This window comes from Meriones unguiculatus, chromosome 3 (genome assembly GCF_030254825.1).
Source record: "Meriones unguiculatus strain TT.TT164.6M chromosome 3, Bangor_MerUng_6.1, whole genome shotgun sequence".
NCBI lineage: Eukaryota > Metazoa > Chordata > Mammalia > Rodentia > Muridae > Meriones > Meriones unguiculatus.
Window position 1 is genome coordinate 175,627,271 of NC_083351.1, and position 21,424 is coordinate 175,648,694.

Below are 21,424 nucleotides of genomic sequence, written 5' to 3' on the forward strand. Positions count from 1 at the left end.
TTGTCCCCACTGCAGATACAGCCTATTGCTGTCAGTTTGTCCGTCTGCCATTTGTCTGTCTGGGCCTGTTGTCCAGTCATCTGCTCACTTGTCTATCTGGACCTAGTTCTGTTCTTTTCCTCTATAACACTGTTCTCCACCTTACCTCTGCAGCTCAGATCATCCCTGGGGCTCAGAACAACTCTGGCAGGCACTGGGCTCCATGACAGTACCACCAGCAGATCTGGTCTTCTCCCACGGACAACCCCTTGCCACTCTGCCAGCTTCCTCCTCTGCTACTCAGGAAGCTCTCTTCGCTCACTGCCCTCTGGTGTGGCTTCTTTAGCCTCTTGGAGCCATTAGCCTGCCTACCACATACATACCTCTCCCTCCCTCCCCTCTCTCCTCTTGTTCTCTCTGTCTCTGTCTGCACACACACTTTCATGGAGATGTGCAATGTGTGATCTGAAAGTTATTTGTATATAAGATCAGAATAAAAGAACTTATGTTTGGCTTGGCTGGCTATCAGGAGAAATTGCAACTCCTTGGTAAATTGCTGCCAATGAAGGTGGCTCATGAACTTATGGACATTCAATAAATTCTAACCTCATGGGAAAACACAAATGTGTCACCTGTTTCTGACCGTTGCCCACAGTCAGCACAGTTTACCTTGACTCTGGGCCAGAAAAGCTATGTTGTGCTTCATCAGCCTAAAGCAGGTTCCTTCAGGTAGATTAAGTTTTTCAGGACAAGTGAAATATGTGCTTAGAAACTCGAGAAAAAAAGCTTTAGGGTATTTTGGTATTACAAGTGACTGTCCAAGGTCACATTTCAGTGTGAACCAGGGTGCTTAGGTTTCATTTCATTCCCAGCAAAAGTGACTGAATCAAGCCTTCAACCAAGGCCAAGCACTAAGGAAGTAGAGGCAGTAAGATCAGAACTTCAAGATCATTCTCAGGTGCAGCAAGCTCAGGGCCAGCCTGGGCTACATGAGACTTTGTCACAGATGAAAGGCAAACATACACACACACACACATACACACACACACACACACACACACAGAGAAAGAGAGAGAGACTGAGACAGAGAGGACAGAGACAGAAAAGCAGAGAGATAGAGACACACACATACAGAGATTATTCTAGGATTAGAATGATCAAAGCCTAAAGAGGTCAAGACAAGACATAGTGGGAAGATACGTTATTCTATGCTGTGTTACGAAATTCTCAATAATAATTTAATATAACCCCAAATCAAACTCATCACTCATGATGTACTCTGGATAAGTGCTGAATTTATGGTTGCCACCAAAGAAAAAAAGTTAGTAATAATCCTTGAGAGAGTGGAAGCCAAAAACAAACAAAACAAAACCACACACACACACACACACACAAAGAATAATGCATGATTCACTTTCCAGAGTACCGGTGAAATCAATAGTAAATAAGGTGCTGAGGAGAGAAGATCAAGCACAAATCTCAAAGAGGCACACTGCTGGGATGAAAACATTGCTGCCCTTTCATGTGGCAAAAGGTAAGAGACCGGCAAAGAGTGGTTCATTTGATAGTAAACAAAATAATGATTCAGGACCAAACAAGAGGAGATGCTATCTGGTCACCAAAGGATATTTTCATGATCTGAGTGGACAATAAACAAATATTTACACCATTCCTAAATACTCATCAATAAATCATGATGCCATGTTCATAGGGACCTACGGGTTCTATGACATATCTCTAGCTAAATGATTTACGTAGACGGAGCCTTACTTGGAAATCTGTGGAATCTGGTGGCAGTCTAAGGGCCGCGGTGTTGGCAGGAGTGAGGATTAAGAGCATGAAGATTATCATAGAAAAATATTCAGAAATGCACCTGGCATGGATAAGGAAGATGTCTACCCTCAAAATGCTCAGGAGTGGGCAAAAGAGATGACTCTCTCGTTCCCAGGCATTCCTCTGAGCTTCCCTTAAAAAGTGTTAAAGCACAGAAGGAAAAAATGCTGGAAGTTTCTGGAAAGGAGGTCAATGCCGAGTGTCGGCTTAACCTGGTGCGGGTCTGTGGGTTCAGGCCTCTGTCACAGAACACAAACGCCAAACAAACAAGCAAAAACAAAGCCAGGAAGGCTTTGCACAGTGGGCTTTATCTGGGGACATTGTGTTGCCGTTAACGCATATACGGCTGAATATTTTTTCAGCTCTTGCTTAATAGAGTAAAAAGAAAAACAGGTATGTTCAAGGTCTTTCTAAAGTAAAGAACAAGGTGTTGAGATTTCACAATTGCAAGTCTGTATAAATATTTGCTTCACCAAGCTTGCTAAATAAAATGACTTCATTATTCATTCACATGATGTAAGAAAAGCGGCACACTGAGAAAAAATTGTGAAACAAAACAGAACAAAAATATTATTCTCTGATTCTTGTGGCAAGGAAACAAGACAGAGTTTCCTTCCTGTTTACAAAGAACAAACTTAAAACACTATCAACCCACAAGAGAAATCACTACAACTTGCCAGCATTTGCCCAAGACGTTATTATCTTACTCTTCTTTCTATACTTCTTTTTAGTAATTTATTTTATAAAAACCACACTGATTATCTTTCATTTCTTTGTTTAATAGACATTATCTTAGTGCATTCCCATTGCCAAATAACCAAATACAACTGGCTGAGAGATCTATGGGCACAGAAAACCAGGGGGACAGCTAATTAGTCTTATTTATTCACTGGCTGCTAGTGCCAGACCTACACTTAAAACATTCACAGCACTTAAGACACGTGGGAGAAAGCTTTGAAGTGTCGACGCTAAGCCTGGGTTCACGGCACTGGTGCGCACGCATCTCTGCATGCTTTACTTCATTTTGCTTTTGTGGCCCACAGTCGCTTCAAATCGGATATTCTGTATACGACTTATAGCTTTTAAGGCCCGTTCAGGAAGAAACCTACGTTAAAAAAAAAAAAAAAAAAAAAAGATGAGAAATTTCAACTTAAAGTTCTGATACTAGCGTTCCTGTTTGTTGTCAATTTAAAAAACTGCCCTGCAGCTTACTGGGCCCACATTCAGTTTCTCTCTCATCTTGGTTTCTTCCTTAGTCTCTCCTTCCCTCCACCCCCGTCTGCAGGGATCTCTGTCATCATTTCTTCATCATAGTAACACTGTATGAGATCTTACAGCAATAATACTCTGAATTATTCTGTGTATTCTGTTACCCAGAGCTCAGGATCCATCGCACACACCCTCCCCCACTTTTTTTGTGCTCAGGATATGTATTACTATATAAAAAGAAAAACTAAAGAGCCTTTTGAAAAGCAACTGCCTTTTAACACATGCTCTGCCAAGCGGCTAACACAGCCATCTGGAAAGGAATACTGAGAGCCATCAGCTGAAACGCAGAAGGCTTTACATGGGCTGAGTCCTTAGGCATGTCAGAGGGTTAGGTCTGAGTGGACAGATGAAGAGTGAGCTGGAGGAGGCAGGAGGAACACTTTCTACAGGTCATATTTCAGATCACACCGGTGTTTTTACTGATGTAAGCTTTGCCCCCTGTCGGCCCTGTGAGGAGGACAGAAGGATGGCACAGTGGGACAGCCCAGCTGTGAGAAGCACAAGGGAAGAAGAGAGCTTACTCTTTGAACAACTAGACTCGTGATGGCCTCTGATCACAAAACTATCTCTCCAAAAGGAGTTCGGTGCAAAGAGAGGCAAAAGCTCCTGTTGCCAGAGTGACAAATCACCCGGAGAGCTCCACAGTGTCGAAGGCTCTGAGACATCTCCTCCTCCTGGGTTTGCACTCTCCTCCCAGGCAGAGCAATCCATCATTTTTATATCTTGCTCATATACACGCCTGGTCAGATTTTAGAATCTTTTAGCTTTTATGAGATCTGTCTTGAGCTGTGTAGAGGAAATTAGTTTCATGGGATTTTGCTGTCTTTGGGGCTCACAAGCCCAGGACAGAAAGAAGAAATGATTCCTCTTGCCAGGCTCTGGGGTTCTAAATGAAGTGATATTAAATCAGGTGGGAGCGGATTGGGAGACATTTAAGATGTACGCTGTCACAGTGAGCTGCGAAATCTGAGCGCCCAAGGGTTCAGGGACATGGCCACACAAACAGGAGGACGTGATTTCAGTCCCCAGAACCGACATAAAAAGCTGGGCAGGCTGGCAGAGCTTGGATTATCCCTGGTGCTGGACATCTATCCTAGCTGAATTGGTGAGTCCAGTTCTCAATGAGAAACCCTGTCTAAAAAAAGGAAAAGAGAGAGAGAGAGAGAGAGAGAGAGAGAGAGAGAGAGAGAGAGAGAAAGGAAGGAAGGAAGGAAGGAAGGAAGGAAGGAAGGAAGGAAGGAAGGAAAGAAGGAAGGAAGAAAGAAAGGAAGAAAGAAAGAAAGAAAAAGGAAGAAAGAAAGAAAGAAAGAAAGAAAGAAAGAAAGAAAGAAAGAAAGAAAGGAATACACCCAAATCAGAGGTCATAGGTGGGTGGTTCCTGAGAGGCTGACCTCTGGCTTCCACGTGCACCCACATACATGTCACCCCCACACACATGAATGCCCACACAGAGCCTTTGTGATGTCATCATGCCCTGTACTTTTTACGATGCCTTTCCTTCAGCTGAATAGCCTTGAGCAAAATTTGGGCAGAGATGGTTGACGTGCTCCCTGCAGGGAGCCAGAGAATCAAGGGAATCCCTTTCCCCTGGGATGAGGCAGTAACATGGGAAGCTTAATTTTCACTCCGGGCACGGAGAGTTTCCATAGCAACATCTGCGTCTGAAGATCTGTCTACAATAACATTTCTCTCCGTGTGTTAATATTTCAGGGCTCTGGGCTGTACTTACTTTTCCAGTATCAGAGAGATGCCAATGTAGGATGGGACGAAGATCATTTTCTTGTTGGTAAGTATTCCATCTATCAGACTCCTCGCGACTTCATCCGTCTCTAACACAGGCCATAGCCTGGTGGAAGGCAGGGAAAGAATTTTTCTCCATTTGTATTTTATTTCTTCGTTTGGGTGCTAGAATTGAACCCAGAACACCTCTCTCTCTCTCTCTCTCTCTCTCTCTCTCACACACACACACACACACACACACACACACACACACACACACACACTAAGCATGCACTCTGCCACTGAGGTAAAACCCCTGCCTGCCAGTTTACACTGTTTTTAATTAACGAACAAAGGAAATTAGCCTATCTCTTCACCAAATTTAGAACTAGGACTCTAAATGTTCCAGGATTCCCTGCACGAAGGTCACCTCCCACTTCTCCACATCCCACGATGATGTCTTGTCACGTTCTTGCACTTTCACGTCCAGTGTGTGTGTCTGTTACCTCACCAGGTCAAAATGAGTAAATCATGACGGGGTATAAGGCAGGAAGGGACAGAGGAGCCAGGGAACAAAATGGTGTGCATAGCGTTACTCAGGGGCCAGGAAGGGAACGTTTGGCCATTCTAGGCCTGCAGGGTGTAAAGAGGATATTCTACAGCTGAGCACACTTCTGGCCATGTCTGGGCATCCACAGAGCTGGGTTGTTCTGAGTCGTTTGGTACCTAAGGTTTGCTTCTCCTGCAGTTTTATGGGAACTTAAGGTTTGCATAAGGAGTATTCTGGCACAGCTGGCAGTGGGCATTCCTTGACCCAAACGTTAGGCACGTGTAGCATTGAGAAAGGCTCATGACCCGTGACCCATGTGGAGTCTTTCCCATTAATGAAGATGATGAGAGAAAAGCAAAGGAAAAAAAAATAGATTTAAAACGGGACCCCAAGGTTAGCATGCCAAGGCATGGCAGAGTGAATGCTAGAACTTAATTCCCTGAGACAGATAGTGTGTGATCGAGAGACTGGCAAGCCATCACACAGCAGCACAAATCGATACTTTTTAGGTTATCAGGGCTCTGTCTCTCCCCTTTCGAATGTTGTAATGGCATCTTCACTCAGTTCTAGAGCCACAGCATCCGGAGTGAGAGAGATCATTCCCAAGCCCCGGGCACTGCCGTACCTGAGGTGATGGTCACTCCAGGGTTATGGCCAACCTAACAGTATTCTTACCTTCCTCCCTTATTGTGCCTTCCCCTAGAGCGGCACTCCTGACAAAGCACATCAGACTCCACACTAAGCACTTGCCAGGATTTATAGGGGACCCGCTCTCCCACCTGAGAAAGCAACTAGAGGTTGAGATGGCGCCATAGGATTTATGTAAATGTAGGTGACACACTCGTTTGGTACCTATGACTTGCTCAAGCCTCCATCGTCCTGGAGGGCTCCAGCTTAAAGGTCACACAGCTGATTTCCATCTCACCTCGTGCTTGGGTTCTTGGTGAAGCCAGTATTCACAAACACGGGGCAGAGGCATGAGGTCCGGATGCCCGTCTTCCCCAAGGTGTCAAGCTCTGCCGTCAGCGCTCTGTGGAAGCCCACAGCAGCGAACTTGCTGGAGCTGTGGGAAAACCAGCCATCAGCAAAGGTGGAGGGTAGCCTCAGCTGCCTGGGAGGAGACATTTGTCCCAACCTGCCGCTTACAGCTTTTCTGAGAGGGTGTGATTAAACAGAATTCTGAACATGCCAAATACCCTTTTTCTTTTGGGCACTCAACTCAGGGATTGAGGCATGCCAAGTGTGTGCCCCACCATTGCTACACCCCAGGCCCCTGCTGCTAATTTCTAACTAGCAAAGAAAGCGAAAGAACACTGTACAGATTGGCTTAATGTTTTCATACACACACACGCACACACACACATACATATGGTCATATATATGTATATATATAAGGTCATATATATGTATGTATATATATGACCTTTTCTACCATCCAGTCCATCTTCCAAATGTTTCTTACTCAAGTTTTATTAGTTTCATCTTTAAAAATATGAGCTAGAAAAAGATACTTAAAACACTATGAAACCAATACTGACAAACTTGTGGAACTGTGCACATTTTTCCTCTCTTCATTAATGAGTTGATGGTTTCTCTCTTGACCTTGGCAGTCTTATTGGCTTCCTAGTGTCATTATGAGTATTTGTAGTTAAAGGACCCAAATGGTGTTGGTATGGGTGTGTTTGTATTTGCAACCTTTAACACAAGATTCTGCGTTCTTTCTTTCCGATTATAAAATGTAGATAATAGAATATAAGACTGTCTTAGGAATTCAGTGAAATAGCATATTCATAGCAACTTATTATCTACAAGGATCTATATAAGTTCTAATTGTCCAGGTGAAAAAAAAAATCAGTGTTAAAAGTTCTCTTTGCCTGTCTGTCTGTTTCTGTCTCTCGTGTGTGTGCATGTAATGGAAACCTAAAGTACATTGAAATTTAACTTATCTGTGACCAAGGTTAGTGTGAGAAATTGCTTACTCCATGGTTGAATTTAGTTTTGAATGTGCATCTAAAGAAATAACAAACTGAACAGCATATGACTCTCCCGAATTCCCATACGTTGGTAAGATTGTTCCTGGGATTACCCTAGAGCGGAAATAGAGAAATAAGACGGCAAGAGCAGGCTCCACGGGGTGTACTGCAGACAGTGTCTGTGTCCCTGGGGCAGGGTGTGTAGAGTCTGCATCTCTTGGTATCTCTGCATCTCATTTTCTTTCTCTCACAGTCGTGTACCTAGGCACAGGCTACCTCTGTGCTCACTTTAGCTTTGGCATGCTTCCTGGCCTGTTGTATTTCTTGCCTCAACCTCCACTCATTCCAGGATGCAGCGGAAACATACTCCATGGGGGAGTTTCCAGAAGCCTAAAATATCTTAAGTAAAATTTAGAGCCAGTTTCCTTGTAACAGAAGTCATTTAAAAATTATCCTAAATACTATGTAACTTGCCTGCGCCCAGTCACCCAGGTGTGGGCACTGAGGCCTGAGGACTAATCATCCCCTAGAAGTGCAGAGACACACAGCGCCAGAGCAGGCGCTACCTACCAGTACGAGATGAGATAAGGAATCACTCCGTGGCCACACACGGAAGCCACAGTGACAATGTGGCCCGAGTTTCTTCTTAGCATCGACGGAAGAAGGGCTTTTACGATCTAAGGTCCACGTAAAAAGAAAAGAGACAGTGGCACGGACATTAGGTGGATCCCAGGTCAGGCCATTTCGTTTGTGCTGGGGTGGAAGCATTGGAAAACACTGGAAGACGCTGTGGTTCCTTCTATACAAGTGAGAGAGATGGGGAGCAGCCGTGATGGTCTGGGACAGCTCTGAGAGTGTGTCCCTTAGATCACACTCTGAGGGCCTGAGTTTATGTGCCCCCTTCCTCCCTTCAGGAGGGTTAAATGGCTGCTTCCTGGATATGCCATAGAAGCAACATCGTTATCACTGTTTTTATAGTGCCAGGGATTAACCCAAGGGCTTTGTGCGTGCAAGGCCATCATGTTTCTGGTCTCTGAGCAACATTGTCAAGACTGAACTGAGAGAGGCCCAGACTGAACTGAGGTGTAGCTCAGTGTTTTACAGGTTCTCAGTTTCAGCTGAAGGATCGGAGTCTACTTTTATCAAGGCAACTGAAGAGAATAAGCCAAGTTCTGGCTGGCCCAGGCATTGCGAGCCGGTCCGTGGCTCTCTCTTGTGACAGTCTGTATTATACAGTATGTAATGTGAAACAATATATCTTTGCTTCCAAAAAAGGCCTTACCGTATAGTGAGAAATATCAATAACATTTTATGAGAATTTTATAGACCCATCCTTCAAATTCTGTGCAAATTCCTAGAGCCCAGACAGCCAAGACAACACCCCCCACCCCAGCTCCTGCCTAATGATCTGTGTGGAGATAATGAACTTTCACGGTTGCTCTACACCTCTAGCTTTTGATAGCTTTTGTGACATAGCTATAACTTGCTATTAATTATTCAATAACTAATATGCCAAGTCTCTGTGTAGTGTGACTGGCATGCTGGCCAAATCATGGGATGTATGAGGGCTGATGAAGGGTGTCTTCAAATCCAGGTGCTACACTAATATCGAGGCCCGAAGCATTAGTTCATGGAAATGCTCTCTCCAAAGAGTCGAGAGTCACACTCCGGTTTCTCATAAACGACACATAGTAAGAACCGGCTGCATTCCACAGACCTAATGGGCTAGCTCAGCCCCCAGCCTGGAGGCTGTGTGTAGCCAAGGCTGGCTATGAACACAGGCCAGTTTGAGTACGTGGAACACTTGGAGAGGGTCTTCTTTTTGGCAAGTCGACTGTGATGTCCTCAGCCGCGAACTTTGTAGGTGATGATGTGATGTCAAGATGTCAAGTTATCCCGAGGCTCCCCCAAAGTGTCCCTAAGTCCTTCACATGTGGAGTAGCTGCGCTCTGTCCTTTCAGCTCTAAGCGCCCAGGAAAGGAGGACACGGACAGATGTGTTCGACATGTGTTTCCTCTAAAACCCTGCAGAGGTGTGTACAGGGACAACTGTCGCCAAACCTCCACAAAGGTGCTTTTCTCTCAGGCCCGCTATGCACCAGGCTCTATGTTAGGTTTTGTTTGACAAAACACACCAAATGGCTTTCTTTTGAGTGGACTGTGTCCTCTTGAGCTCTGGCTCCTGCTGCCAGAGACTCTGTGGCTCTTCTCCTCAAACCCATCCCAAGATTCCTGACTTAAAAACAAACAAAAAAAGTTTGCATTTCCCCACCCCCCAAAGATTGTGAACTCACTGAGTTTCTGGTACTGAGGTGATGCCAGGTACATACAAGCCAGACACGTCTCTGACTCACTCACCCAAAAGTGTCCTAGGATGTTGACCTCAAAGGTTCTGATAATCTCTTCATCCTTGATGCTGAGAAGGTCAGCTGGGTATACGGCCCCGGCGTTGTTTACCACAATGTCCACGTCACCCACTTCCTTCTTCACCTTTTAAAACGAGAGAGTGCACACTCAGGGTAGCTTATCCTCACAAAGCCGTGGGACTCTGTAGAGGGGACGGATGGATAGAGGCACGTTCTTATTCTCTATTGTCAGAGCATGCACTCTGCTGTGCAGAAAGGAACCAGAACATATGTATTACTCATAGCTTAGGACTTACAGACTGTGTGTTCTGAGCTAAGCACTCCACTCCCCTACCCAAGGAGTCTGAGCTGGACACCAGCAGAAACCAGGCAGACTCCCCATTTCAAAAGAAATAAATAAAAAGCCTGAGCCCCAAAACACGCAAAAGGAGGGAATGGTGCAAGGGATGATAATGACAGACACACAGACAGCACGGCTGACAGGGGCAAGATTGAGCTCAGAGACCAACCACCTCCGTGCACACCCACTGCCCCTAGAATCCGCCAGCTGCGATGGCAGGGAGGGCGGGTCTAGGCTATCAGAGCAAAGAACAGGCTTAAGATGCCATCTGTCTGTGCTCACAGGCTTCAGAGACAGCCAGCTCGGTCACAACGCCATCTGGGGCCTTTTCACTCAAGCACGTGAGGTCTCTGAGAGCTCGGCCGTGAGAGAGCAGGCTCACACGCAGACACGCGAGGGAACAGGCAGCAGGTGGGCTGAGCTGTTCTGGGTGAAGCCTCAGGTTTGGGGATCAGTGTACAGCGGTGGTGTGAAGCTTATCAGCTAAACAAGAGGGAACGCTGGGGCCGGGGAACCAGTACTTCCGCTCTGACAAAAGAGTTTTTCCAGTGTTAAGTGTTAACCTCGGTTCTGCTGCCCACCGGCCGCTTGATCTCTGTCTGGCCAGAGCTTCCAGGTGCTCGCTCCCTTGCTCACTTGCTCATCCCGAGTGGGGCTGATGGGATTTGGGGGATCCGGTTGAATGAGGCTTAGGGAGGGGCTGTGGCCTCCAGCTAAGCATCCGCTCTCCTCTTTCTCACTGTTTCCAGCGGGAGGGCAGGCAGCTCAGACCTGACCCCAGGACACACAGCGTGGAAGGAGAGAGCCCACCTGCACACGCTGTCATCTGAATTCCACGTCCACATTGTGAGGTGTGTGCCCCAGAGGCATGCACAGGGACGCCACACTCATAGCACAGGCATGCACACGCACAGGGACCCCACACTCATAACACAGACACGCACACAGGCACGCACATGCACAGGGACCCACACTCATAACACAGACACACACACATAGGCACATCCGCACTCATAACACAGGCACTCACAACACAGGCACACACACACAGGCACACACATGCACACACACGCACACACACACACACACAGGCACACACATGCACACACACGCACACACACACACACAGGCACATGCACATACACTAAATAAATGAAATTAATACACTGTTTAAAAAGCCACTAACTACGTTTTCCATAAGAGACTAGATTACATACAACTCAATAAAATCCCAGAGAGGATCTAAGTAAAGAGATACAACAAAATCCAGTTTTAAAAAGTGAGAAAGGGGCCGGTTTTCTGCTGATGACTCCTCTGCTGTTTCCTCTGGGCCAAACTTTTGGTCAGAGCAGATTTGACTCAGGGTGTGAAGCAGTGACATAGACCGGAGCTGAGTGTGTCTCACACCAGGAAGGTTCCACATTTGTCACACAGCAGCTGAGGTCTAGGGAAGCCAGGGACTCTTCACCTCCCAGCTCAGTGTCAGCTGACACACACAGGCACACACACAGGCACGCACACACACACACACACACACACACACACACACGCACGCACACACACGCGCGCGCGCGCAGACTCCCAAACCCCAGCTCTCACCTGGTCCACAGAGTTGTAAATCTCTGCCCGGTTGCTGCAGTCCACCACAAACGCGTGCACAGTGGCCCCCAGCTTCCTGCATTGGGCCGCAGTTTCTTCAACACCGTGCTGCGTGTAGGAAGAATTCAAGAAAAGATTAGGAGGAGAAACACTCTAAAACCCTTGTCCAGCCTCCCAACAGGAGAGGCTCGAACCCTTCCGGTGATGGCTGTTGCAGCCTCTTGGGGCCTTTCATGCAGGTCCAGCATGAGGCCGTCCCAGTGCGAAGGGCACCTTGAAAGATGCTGGAAGACACTGCTCCCACAGAGCCAGGGAGGATGTGTGAGCATGGAGGACCGGTCAGTGAGTGCTGAGCAGCCGTCCAGCCAGCAGGGATTCCAGACCTACGCTCTGCTGGCCAGCCTTGACCACTTGAGGTCATCCCCTGGTGTGGGAGAGTCTAACCGGAGAGACGCTCCCACAGCGAAGCCGCCGCTACCCCAGACAACCTCACTGCGTGGTGGTTGTTCCGGAGTTTTGGAGGGGAAAGGCCCAGAGCCAGCAGCTGGATCCTCACTTCAGGGAGAAGCACACACAAGTCTGGACATGGGCATGGCTTATTTCTGGCCTAACTTTAGAGGCCTGAGATGAATTGTGTGTGTGTGTGTATATATCCATGTGTGTGTATATATGTGTGTGTGTGTCCGTGTATGTGTGTATGTTTGTGTGTGTCTGTGTGTATATGTGTGTGTGTGTCTGTGTATGTGTGTATGTTTGTGTGTGTCTGTGTGTGTCTGCGTGTTCTCTCATGTTGTTTTACTACGTGTTCTCCAATCAGGCCACTCCTCCTGCCTCACCCTCCTGAGTGTTCCAGTTACAGGTGTGAGCCATCACCCTTGGCTGTCTTACCTATCTATCAATACCTGTTGATTTTATAGGGAATATTATGAGGTTTAAATTTTGTTTTTAAATCATACTTTTTCCTCATGGTTGTCCCCACTTCTCTGTGCAAATGCCCAGGATGCCTTTTCCTGTGCACGCTAGGATGGCAGCGGAGCAGCCATCTTGCAGAGCCATCCCTGAGTGGATGCGTGGGCATGGCCTCCTCTGGTTGTCTCCCTTGTGCCCCTTCGTATTTTCCTCAAACCACAGAGCAGCAACCGAGTTCTCACAAAACACACTTTAGCGAGAAGTAGGATGTCGCTGCAAAGCTAGCTGTCCCTTCAGGTGGGCATGGGCAGGGCTGCAGCACAGAGCAGCCGTCTGGGTGTGGCACACAGCAGTGGGCTGAGGGGGAGTTTTCCACTGCTTGGCCTGGCCCAGCTGCTGTCCTCACTCATCTAGCCCCGGGTTCTGGAGAGAGTGACAGTCACCAGAGCCTCGGGCAGGTAGGGGTTTGGCGGCAGAAGTAACAATTTCTCAGTGCTGCCTTCCTCAGTAGCCTAATAAACCCTCATCCAAGCTCGTGCTAACAATCCCAATCACACACATACGGAGGACATGAAAGGCCAAGGCGGAACAGTTAGAAAGGGGATCGGCAAGAGTTGGGGGGACAAGAGATGACAATGGGTGTGAGCATCGAATATGATCAAAATACACATGTGTGTGAAAGGCTACTGTGCATGACTAATAGATGCTGCTGAAAACTTAGAAACCCTCCAGCTTTATGATTGACCTGAACAAGGCAGAATGTGGTTCTTTGTCACGTTTGCACAGGAAACCCCTTCTGCACCCTGAGCTTTACTGATGCCTGTGACCTTTATCAGTGTGCAAAAGAGTATGTTTTGTGATGGCTTTTCCACACGTGTGCATGAGGCATGGCAGTACCCATGCTCACCGTCCTCTCCTACCCTCTTCCGTGTCTTGCCATAACTGCATCTGTAGCCATCCCTGGCTTCTGATTGCCTTGGCACTCCAGTGCTAGGACCGAAGCCAAGTACCCCAGCCTGCAGGTCCTTCCCCTTGTGAGTCTGCTTTGTCTGACTCAGTTTCCCCCTCTGTCCACTGAACAGAATGGCTCTCACCCTTCAAAAAGACTGATCGTGTCCCGTGGGTGAAGCCACATTTTCCACGCTCCCTCTATTCTCGGGCCCCCTGGCTGAGAATTTCATGAGCGTGCATGCTGTTACTGTTTCATCCTTCCTGCTGTACCCCCCAGCACCCCCGGGCGACCTTCCTCAGCAGCAGTGTCTGTGCTTAAAGCAGGGCCTCGCTGTGGCCCCGCTTCTCACCTTTTAAGGAGAAGGAGCCAGCAGGAGAGCTAGCAGGACCCTCGGTGAACAGGGGAAATTGGAGTTAGGAGTACTACTTTGGAGCCAATCATGTAATGTCCGAAATGTTTAAACATGAAGTTCTAGAATTCAAAGAGATTTACAAGGTTGGCTTACTTGGTCTTCACACACACACACACACGGAAGCCATCTTCAATACGATCTCTTTCTAGTTTTACTTTTTTGGGATCTGAAAAATTTCAAGTTAAAGGAAGTGTGCTAAGTGTTGCTGTCCTCCCCCCAGACACTCTTGGGAGGTGACCTCAGGGATCTTCATGGATGTATTCTTGCCTCTATAGCTTATGAGTGTCAGTTTTTATGGGACTCAGTTTTCTCAGCTCCGAGAAGACCCCTTGGGAGCTCTGCAGGATTTGCTAATCTTGGAAGCCTTTCTATGCACCACGCATCAGTCATCTGGCCAAACGTTTGTGCGTGCTAAGTGCAGGTGCACAGCACTGCTCGGGGCTCTTCCCTACCCTGGTGAGCCAGGGCAGACCTAGCTCCTGACATCCACGACCATCTGTGAAGGCCTCGGAAAAAGGGGGCTAACTGCAGACGGAAGAGACCATGAAAGAGGGTAACCTCGAGCCAAACCACAAGGAAAGCTTTGGAAACTCTGCTTCTCAAAAACAAAAACAAACAAACAAAAAAACAAATAAGGGACAAAAGCAGTTCTCCAGTCTGAGCTACCGTGTCAAGTATGATTTCCTTTCGTGCTGGGCCCCAAACCCTTGCACACGCTAGATAATCGCTGCACGGCTGGGCCGCATTCCCAGCCCAGTTTTTGAAATGTGAAAATCCCAGAGACACTTTCTTGCAGCACAAATCTTCACAGCTTTGTGGGAATGTACATGTTTAGGGGAAAGCGATACAAGACTTTGGTCTCTTCAGACTTAAGGGCAGTTAAGAGCGTTTGGAGAGTAAGCAAGAGGTCAGCAGCTCTGCGTGCCCCGCATGTTAAGTGCGTGAAGTGTTGTTTACTTACTCTTCTTGCTCAAGAGAGGGCAACTCTTTTTCTTCTGCAGAACGTCAGATGTACTTCAGGATTTTGAGTGCATGTGTGTGGAGGCACCACGGGTTTCTGCTCTAAGTTCTTGAGTGTTTTTGTTTGGGGAACCCTTCCAATGTGTAAACATCGGGCTGGGGCTGGGGCTGGGGCTGGGGCTGGGGCTGGGGCTGGGGCTGGGGCTGGGGCTGGGGCTGGGGCTCAGCAGAAGAGTGCTTGCCTGGCATGTGCAGAGCCTGGGTTCAGGCTCGATCACAGAAAGGAACAACTGAAAAACGGAACAAATAGATTTAAGAGGATAAACGTCATTCCTAGCTCAATAGACTGTGTGTTGGCTAATCTTGTCCATTAGCGATAATGATCTGTGGTTTTTGTCTCCTTGTGAGGTGTCATCCCAATTGCAGAGATTTTTTTTTTTTAAAGCTGAAGTTGCGATAAGTTATGTGGCCTGCCTGATTTCAGCAGCGTAGAAGCCTGCTGGCTCCTTCATCTCTCATTATCAACTTGTACATCATGATAGAAACAAACAAACACACAACAAAGCAAAACCAAAACCCCCCACAGCTTCGTTCTTCAACTTGCTCATCCATCCAGCCCTCCCATCTGCCAGGGTCTAGCAAGGCCCTGGGGGCATTGATTAAAACTTGAAAACGGAAAACCCAAAGAGAAGCTGACGCTAAGTCAGATAACTAAAGACCCATGTGCCCCATTAGCCTGTGAGCCTACCAGGCTGGCTGAAACATCCCTTACCTTGTTGATGTCCCACAGGACCAGCCTGCTCTTCCGCTTGGCAAACTCCTGAGCAGTGAGCCTGCCTATCCCGTGCCCAGCCCCGGTGATGAGGACGACCTGGCCGGCCACAGACTTCCTCCTCCGGGGAATGAACAGCTTCACCAGAGACTCCAGGTAGGAGTAGACAATGATGCACACCAGCAGGAGAAGGTCCAGGATGAGGTGCATGGCTGTGCCCCCTCCCCTGCCCTCACAGCCTCTCTACACAGCTCCCCCAGAGCTCCGCTGGCTATTATGGGCTGCCGGAGGAGAGGCAGGCTTCCCCGTGGCCCCTGACAAATCAGGTACACCCTGGGGTTTTGACACGGTGCCAGCTTCCAGCTATCACAAGCCCGACAGGTCAGGGAGCCCAGCAGGAGGTGTCCTTTGGACCCGCTTATCTGAGAAGCGGTTGTGTCCCAAGTTTCAACTTCACCTCTCGGTGTTATTCTGGATGTATTGCATCAGCTAATGAGCTATTACTGTTTGGATTTGTGTGATTGTGTGTGTGAGAGAGACTGAGTATGCACGCAAGCGATTATGCTTGCATGTGTGTGCATTCATGTTTAATCGGGGTGGGGGGAGTTACAAAATTGCAACATTATCTTAAACTTTAAGTGTTTAGTTAGATGGCTTAGCAGTCAAAAGTGCTTGCTATGCAAGCACCATCACCTGAGTCTGACACACACACACACACACAAACACAAACACACCGCTCACCCGCTCGCTTGCTCTCACTCACTCACACAGTCACACCCCTCACACTCCACTCATACACATTCACACTCACACACTCATTCATTCTCACTCAGATGTGCAGACACACAGAGACATAAAATAAAAACGAGGACCCTAACCCACAGGTCAGCAAAGCTTAGCTGTTAACCTCATGGATTCATGGATTCAGCATTAAAGGTGTAGCCACTCTCTGAAAAGCCCTGAGGCTGGGGAGAAAGAACTGTAGGCTCTGGGAGAACAGTCTTCACCATCACACCCGGAAATCCGGAGACCAGATATCCTAACGCTCAACCTAAAGAGTGCTGGCGCTTGTGTCCAGCCCAGGCTGCGGGCACAGATGCTGTGGGAGAGGTGGCAGATTGGTCCCAGCCCTAAGGGCTATGTAGCCATGGTGTAGGTGGGCTGTGTGCAAGAGGGAACAGACAGCTGTCATTTCACGGTCACGGCCCATGACAGAATGAGAAAGGGAATTCTCCAGGGTCAGCATCATAAAGGCCATGACGCCATCACCACCCCAAGGCCCCACATCCTAATCCACTCACGTTAGGAGCCAGATTTCAGCATGGGGGATTAGGGCACACATTCAGGATAATAATTTCTAGCAACCAAAATGTGAGAATAACCTCCCTGCCCACCAGTGGCTGGGTTCGGTGTTGGAGACACAGGCAATAATGGATCAACTCTCTTCCTTTTAAGGAAGAAATCCCAACAAGTGCCACATGATGCTTCTTAGTGATAATGACATAGGCTGGACACAAGAGCCCAAAGCCTCTGTGACTCCGTTTAGCTGGGGTACCCAGGGCAGCCAAGTGTAGAGACCAAAGGCATGCTGACGACAATAGAGGCTGGGCGTGAGGGGAGTGGGCCTACGAGGATCTGGCCTAGGCTGACGGCAGCTGTGCTTTGGACAGTGCAGCCTCAGGGACGCCGCTTACCTGTACACTAAAATGTGGTCTAAGTGGTAACCTTCAGGCCACTTGAGTGTGACCTTGGCCGTCACTCATGGTCTCTGTGCTCCATCGTCCTGACACAGGCTGCAGCAATGAGAGTGAAGCATGTTTTAACAAGCACAGACCTTCATCATAAGCTCGGCTGTCTCCCAGCCACCTGCCCTGATCCCCTCACCTCCACACCAAGCTGGGTGCATGTGGCACTTGCCTGTAAATCCAGCATGCAGGGTATGGAGACAGGAGGATTCAGGGTTCCACAGAAGCCTGAGTTACATAAGGAAATTCTGGACTGCACCCTCCCACAGAGCTCCTAACATGTGCACACACAAGAAATTTTGCAGGAAGTAAGTGGCTAAGGAAATGAAATAAATAGTAATGGTCTGAAGTTATTAAGCACACTCCTGAGCTGACTTAAGGGCTTTTTCACATATATTTATTTACTTCTCACAAGATGTGTTTGGTGAGATGCTATTACAGTGGGGGCTGGAGAGGTGGCTCTGTAGTCAAGGGTGTGTATTGTTCTTGCCAGGGACCTGAGATGTTACCAGGCCCCCACATCTGGCAGCTGAGGAGCACCCGCTCGTACTCCTGTGCCCACACGCCAGTTTACACAATTAAAAATGCTGAGACTCACTCTGCAAGCTCTTCGGGAGCAGCCAGGTTGTGGTGGTGTGTGTCCCTCATCCCAGCAGCAGGGATTCAGAGACAGGCAGACGGCCGTGAGGTAAGGACAACCCGGTCTCCCTGCTGAGTGCCAGGCTACCCAGAGTAACGCAGCGAGGCCCTGCTACCAGCGCTGCCGCCATCTTCTCGGGGAGCTGGCTCAGATAATCATGCCTGCTGCCTTGCCAGGGGACTCGAGTTGAGTTCCTAGCACCTACATTTGACAACCTGAAACTCCCGCTCCAGGGGATCTGACGCCCTCTCTCATCCCGGCTACTGGCATTTGCACACGTGTCCCAGACACACTCAAACACATAAGTAAAAATAATAACTCTTAAACAAACAAACTAACCCTGCCGAGGCTGGGGAGGGGCTGGGTGGCTGAGTGTTTATTGCTTTAGCAGATCCCAGCACCCACAGCAGGCGGCTCCTTAACTCCAGCACCAGGAAGCTTGGTGTCCTCCTCAGACACCTGCACATGCGTGCTGCACACAAACTCACACAGCACACGTACGTGCATATGTGATCCTTATCTAGAGGCGATGAGACTGAGGGTGGGGAGCCAAGCAGCTTGCTGAAAGACAATTTCTAACAGGAGGAGGTGTGAGCGCAGGATCACTGGTTCCAGAGCTCCCGTTTTACCTTAAACTGTGCTTCGGAATTAGACTTGCTTTTGTACCCCAGAGCATGCTTGGAGATGTTTTTGGTCTCCATAGGTTGGGCATACTGCTAACATTAAGTCAACCTTTTGACACTAAAAAACAACATTGTCATCCACAAATTGCAAGCTTGGGAGCCACACAAGCGAGTTATTAAGCAGATCACAGAAATCCCTAAACGTGTGTCACGTCTAGGGTTTTGTGTTGGCCAGATGAGGTCTCGCAGTGCGGGGTGAGCTGGGCCAGGCACCCAGCAATGCTCAGAACCAGCCTGAAAGGGAGACATGTGCAAGTCAGCACAGAGATTCGAGGGGCTTGCAGAATGATCCATCATCAGCGCAGCTTAGGGCAGACCCCGGTTTCGGCTGCTGTGCAGAGGTTGGCCTTCAGCCTGAGTGTGTGTAACAGGCCAGCTTGCACACAGAGGCCAGACCACAGGACAGATACCACCCAGGTTCACACACCCTCACGTGCACCAGAAAAGACCCTTAGGTTTATAGTAGAACCACACTTTACTTCTGGAGGACTCGTGGTATCCAAGAATTGAAAAACACCAAGAAAGTGCAAAACAGCTCTTTTTTCCCCCAAATATCTGGGGTGCTGCAGTCAGGCTATGAGAGAATTCAGTGGGCCATCTTTCTTTTCTCTCCATATTTTCTGTGGACCAGAACACTTATGTTCTTCACACACAGAATTTTAACTGTTAGAAACAGACTTGCCTCCCGATTAAAAACTTTTTTATCTTTTGTAGGTTGTAAGTTTTTGTTTGTTTGGAGACAGAATCTAGCTATGTAGCTCATTCTGGCTCCAAATTCAGATCTTCCTGCCTCAGCCACCTGGGTTCTGGAATAACAGGCATGCACCACCATACCAGGCCATATATACATATATATCTGTTGTTGTTGTTTTGAGACAGGGTTTCTCTTTGTAGCCTGCTTTGTAGACCAGGCTGGCCTTGAACTCACAGAAATCTGCCTGCTTCTGCCTCCTTGAGTGCTGAGATCAAGGTGTGTGCCATAACGCCTTGCCAGGCCATATATTTTTATTGTCTGCAATCCATTTTCATCATAAATATATTTTCAATATAAAATCATTGTCTACAATGTATTTCTATTGCAAGTTTAGTCTGGCCATGATTTAAATCAGTTGTTTCTGACGAGAATCTGGGAGCTTAAATGTTAGGTTTTTCATACAGCATCTCAGGGGAAGTTATTATCTAAAATTTCCCAACTACGGTGGAACCATCCCCATTATTTAGAATTGTATTAAACTGAAATGCTTCCTAAACTCTCGTTTTCTTTTCTTACCTGAAGGTCCCTGTAGGCCATAGATGTAGAGCCATCCAGAAGTCACTTGAATGTGCCCCCGCTGTTCAGAGCAGGAAGCCAGACTAGAAGCAGTGGTATGGGGGACGGCGGCTGACCCGGAGTGTGACGGGAGAGGAGGGAGGTCGTTCTGGGCTTGGTCTAGGCGCTTGTCAGGAGTTTCGTTCTAGTGGGAAACACCAGCGAGGCCGAGAAGGTGCTCCATCTGCTTGCTTTGACTCTGGGAGCTTCAGCGTGCTCATTTAATCACCTTGTAGACAAAGACACTCAGCTCGGACCACCCATCGTGTGCTGGGCCGAACAATGCTCTTGGAAGTGCGGGCCCCTACCGCTGTAGAGAAGACTGCAAGGGAGAGGCTCACCTCCCTGAGTCTTTGGCAAAGGACGACAAAGTATGAGTCAAAACCAAGCACCCGCTGGGGTGCTGGTTCCAAAGGGCACAAGCATTCTTGTCTATTTTTGGGAGAATGTGGTGTCCTGAGAGGATCATGACCACCCTATTACTGTCCCATGTATATTTTAGTGCAGGCTGGCTTAAACTGGGCCAGGAGCTGGGCCAGGCTCTGTACTCCCAGGCGGGGTACTTCAGCATCTAAGCTGTAGCGTGTTCCTTCACCTGGAAACATTCTAGCTTCAGAAGTCTTTCTCCCGTCCTGGACTTCTAACTGCTGAGATATATATACATACATACATACATATTTATAAATATATATATTTGCATTTCAGAGAAAGCTGGGTTAAAAGCAGTGGAAGTAGGGGACATTTAGGGCAATGATCGGATTCTTGGGACTTACACCGAGGTCATATGATTAAAGATCAGAAAACTTGGGCTCAAGCTGGGCACAGTGGTACATGCCTGTAATCCCAGCACTCTGGGAGGCAGAGGCAGGGGGATCTCTGTGAGTTCGAGGCCAGCAAAGTTCGAGGTCTACAAAGTGAGTTCAGAACAGCCAAGGTTATATAGACAAACCCTGTCTCAAAACACCAAAAAAAAAAAAAAAAAAAAGACAGATTCTGGGATAAAATCTTGAGAATTTGGGATTTTAGATAAGTTTTTTTAATTTCCCAGGGCTATACCACTGGGTCATCTATAAGTAAAGACAGTGGTGGACGACCACACAGCATTCCCCATTGTCACCTTCGCTGAGAAAGCAGGCACTGTATTGATTGAGCCATCCCCCACCCCAGTCCTCCAGAGGAGGCTGTTAATAATTGTCATGATTTTTATGTGTACACACACACAGGGTTGTCAGCCCGTCAGCCAAGTCAGCGCGGACGGGCAGTTTTGACCTTTCTCCTTGGCCTGACTTTCCACTCTTTCTAGTTGTCATTAGAATAAAGTGTTAGGTTCTGGCAGATACAAAGAAACTCATTTAAGGAAGGAAGAAACAATTTTTTGCTCATGAGGTTAAAAGCCAAGACAAGCTCACTTTCTG

At 47.8% G+C, this 21,424-nt stretch overlaps 1 protein-coding gene across 1 annotated transcript; it reads right to left on the reverse strand.

The window, feature by feature from the left end:
- Positions 1–2,570: 2,570 nt before the first annotated feature.
- Positions 2,571–15,967, reverse strand: LOC110542583 (17-beta-hydroxysteroid dehydrogenase 13). Its single transcript, XM_021629143.2, has 7 exons — positions 15,633–15,967; positions 11,628–11,735; positions 9,681–9,812; positions 7,894–8,000; positions 6,276–6,413; positions 4,811–4,927; positions 2,571–2,917 (listed from the first exon to the last, which is right to left on the reverse strand). The coding sequence occupies exons 1-7, from the start codon at positions 15,840–15,842 to the stop codon at positions 2,827–2,829; spliced, it is 903 nt and encodes a 300-aa protein (XP_021484818.1). The 5' UTR covers positions 15,843–15,967; the 3' UTR covers positions 2,571–2,826.
- Positions 15,968–21,424: the final 5,457 nt, after the last annotated feature.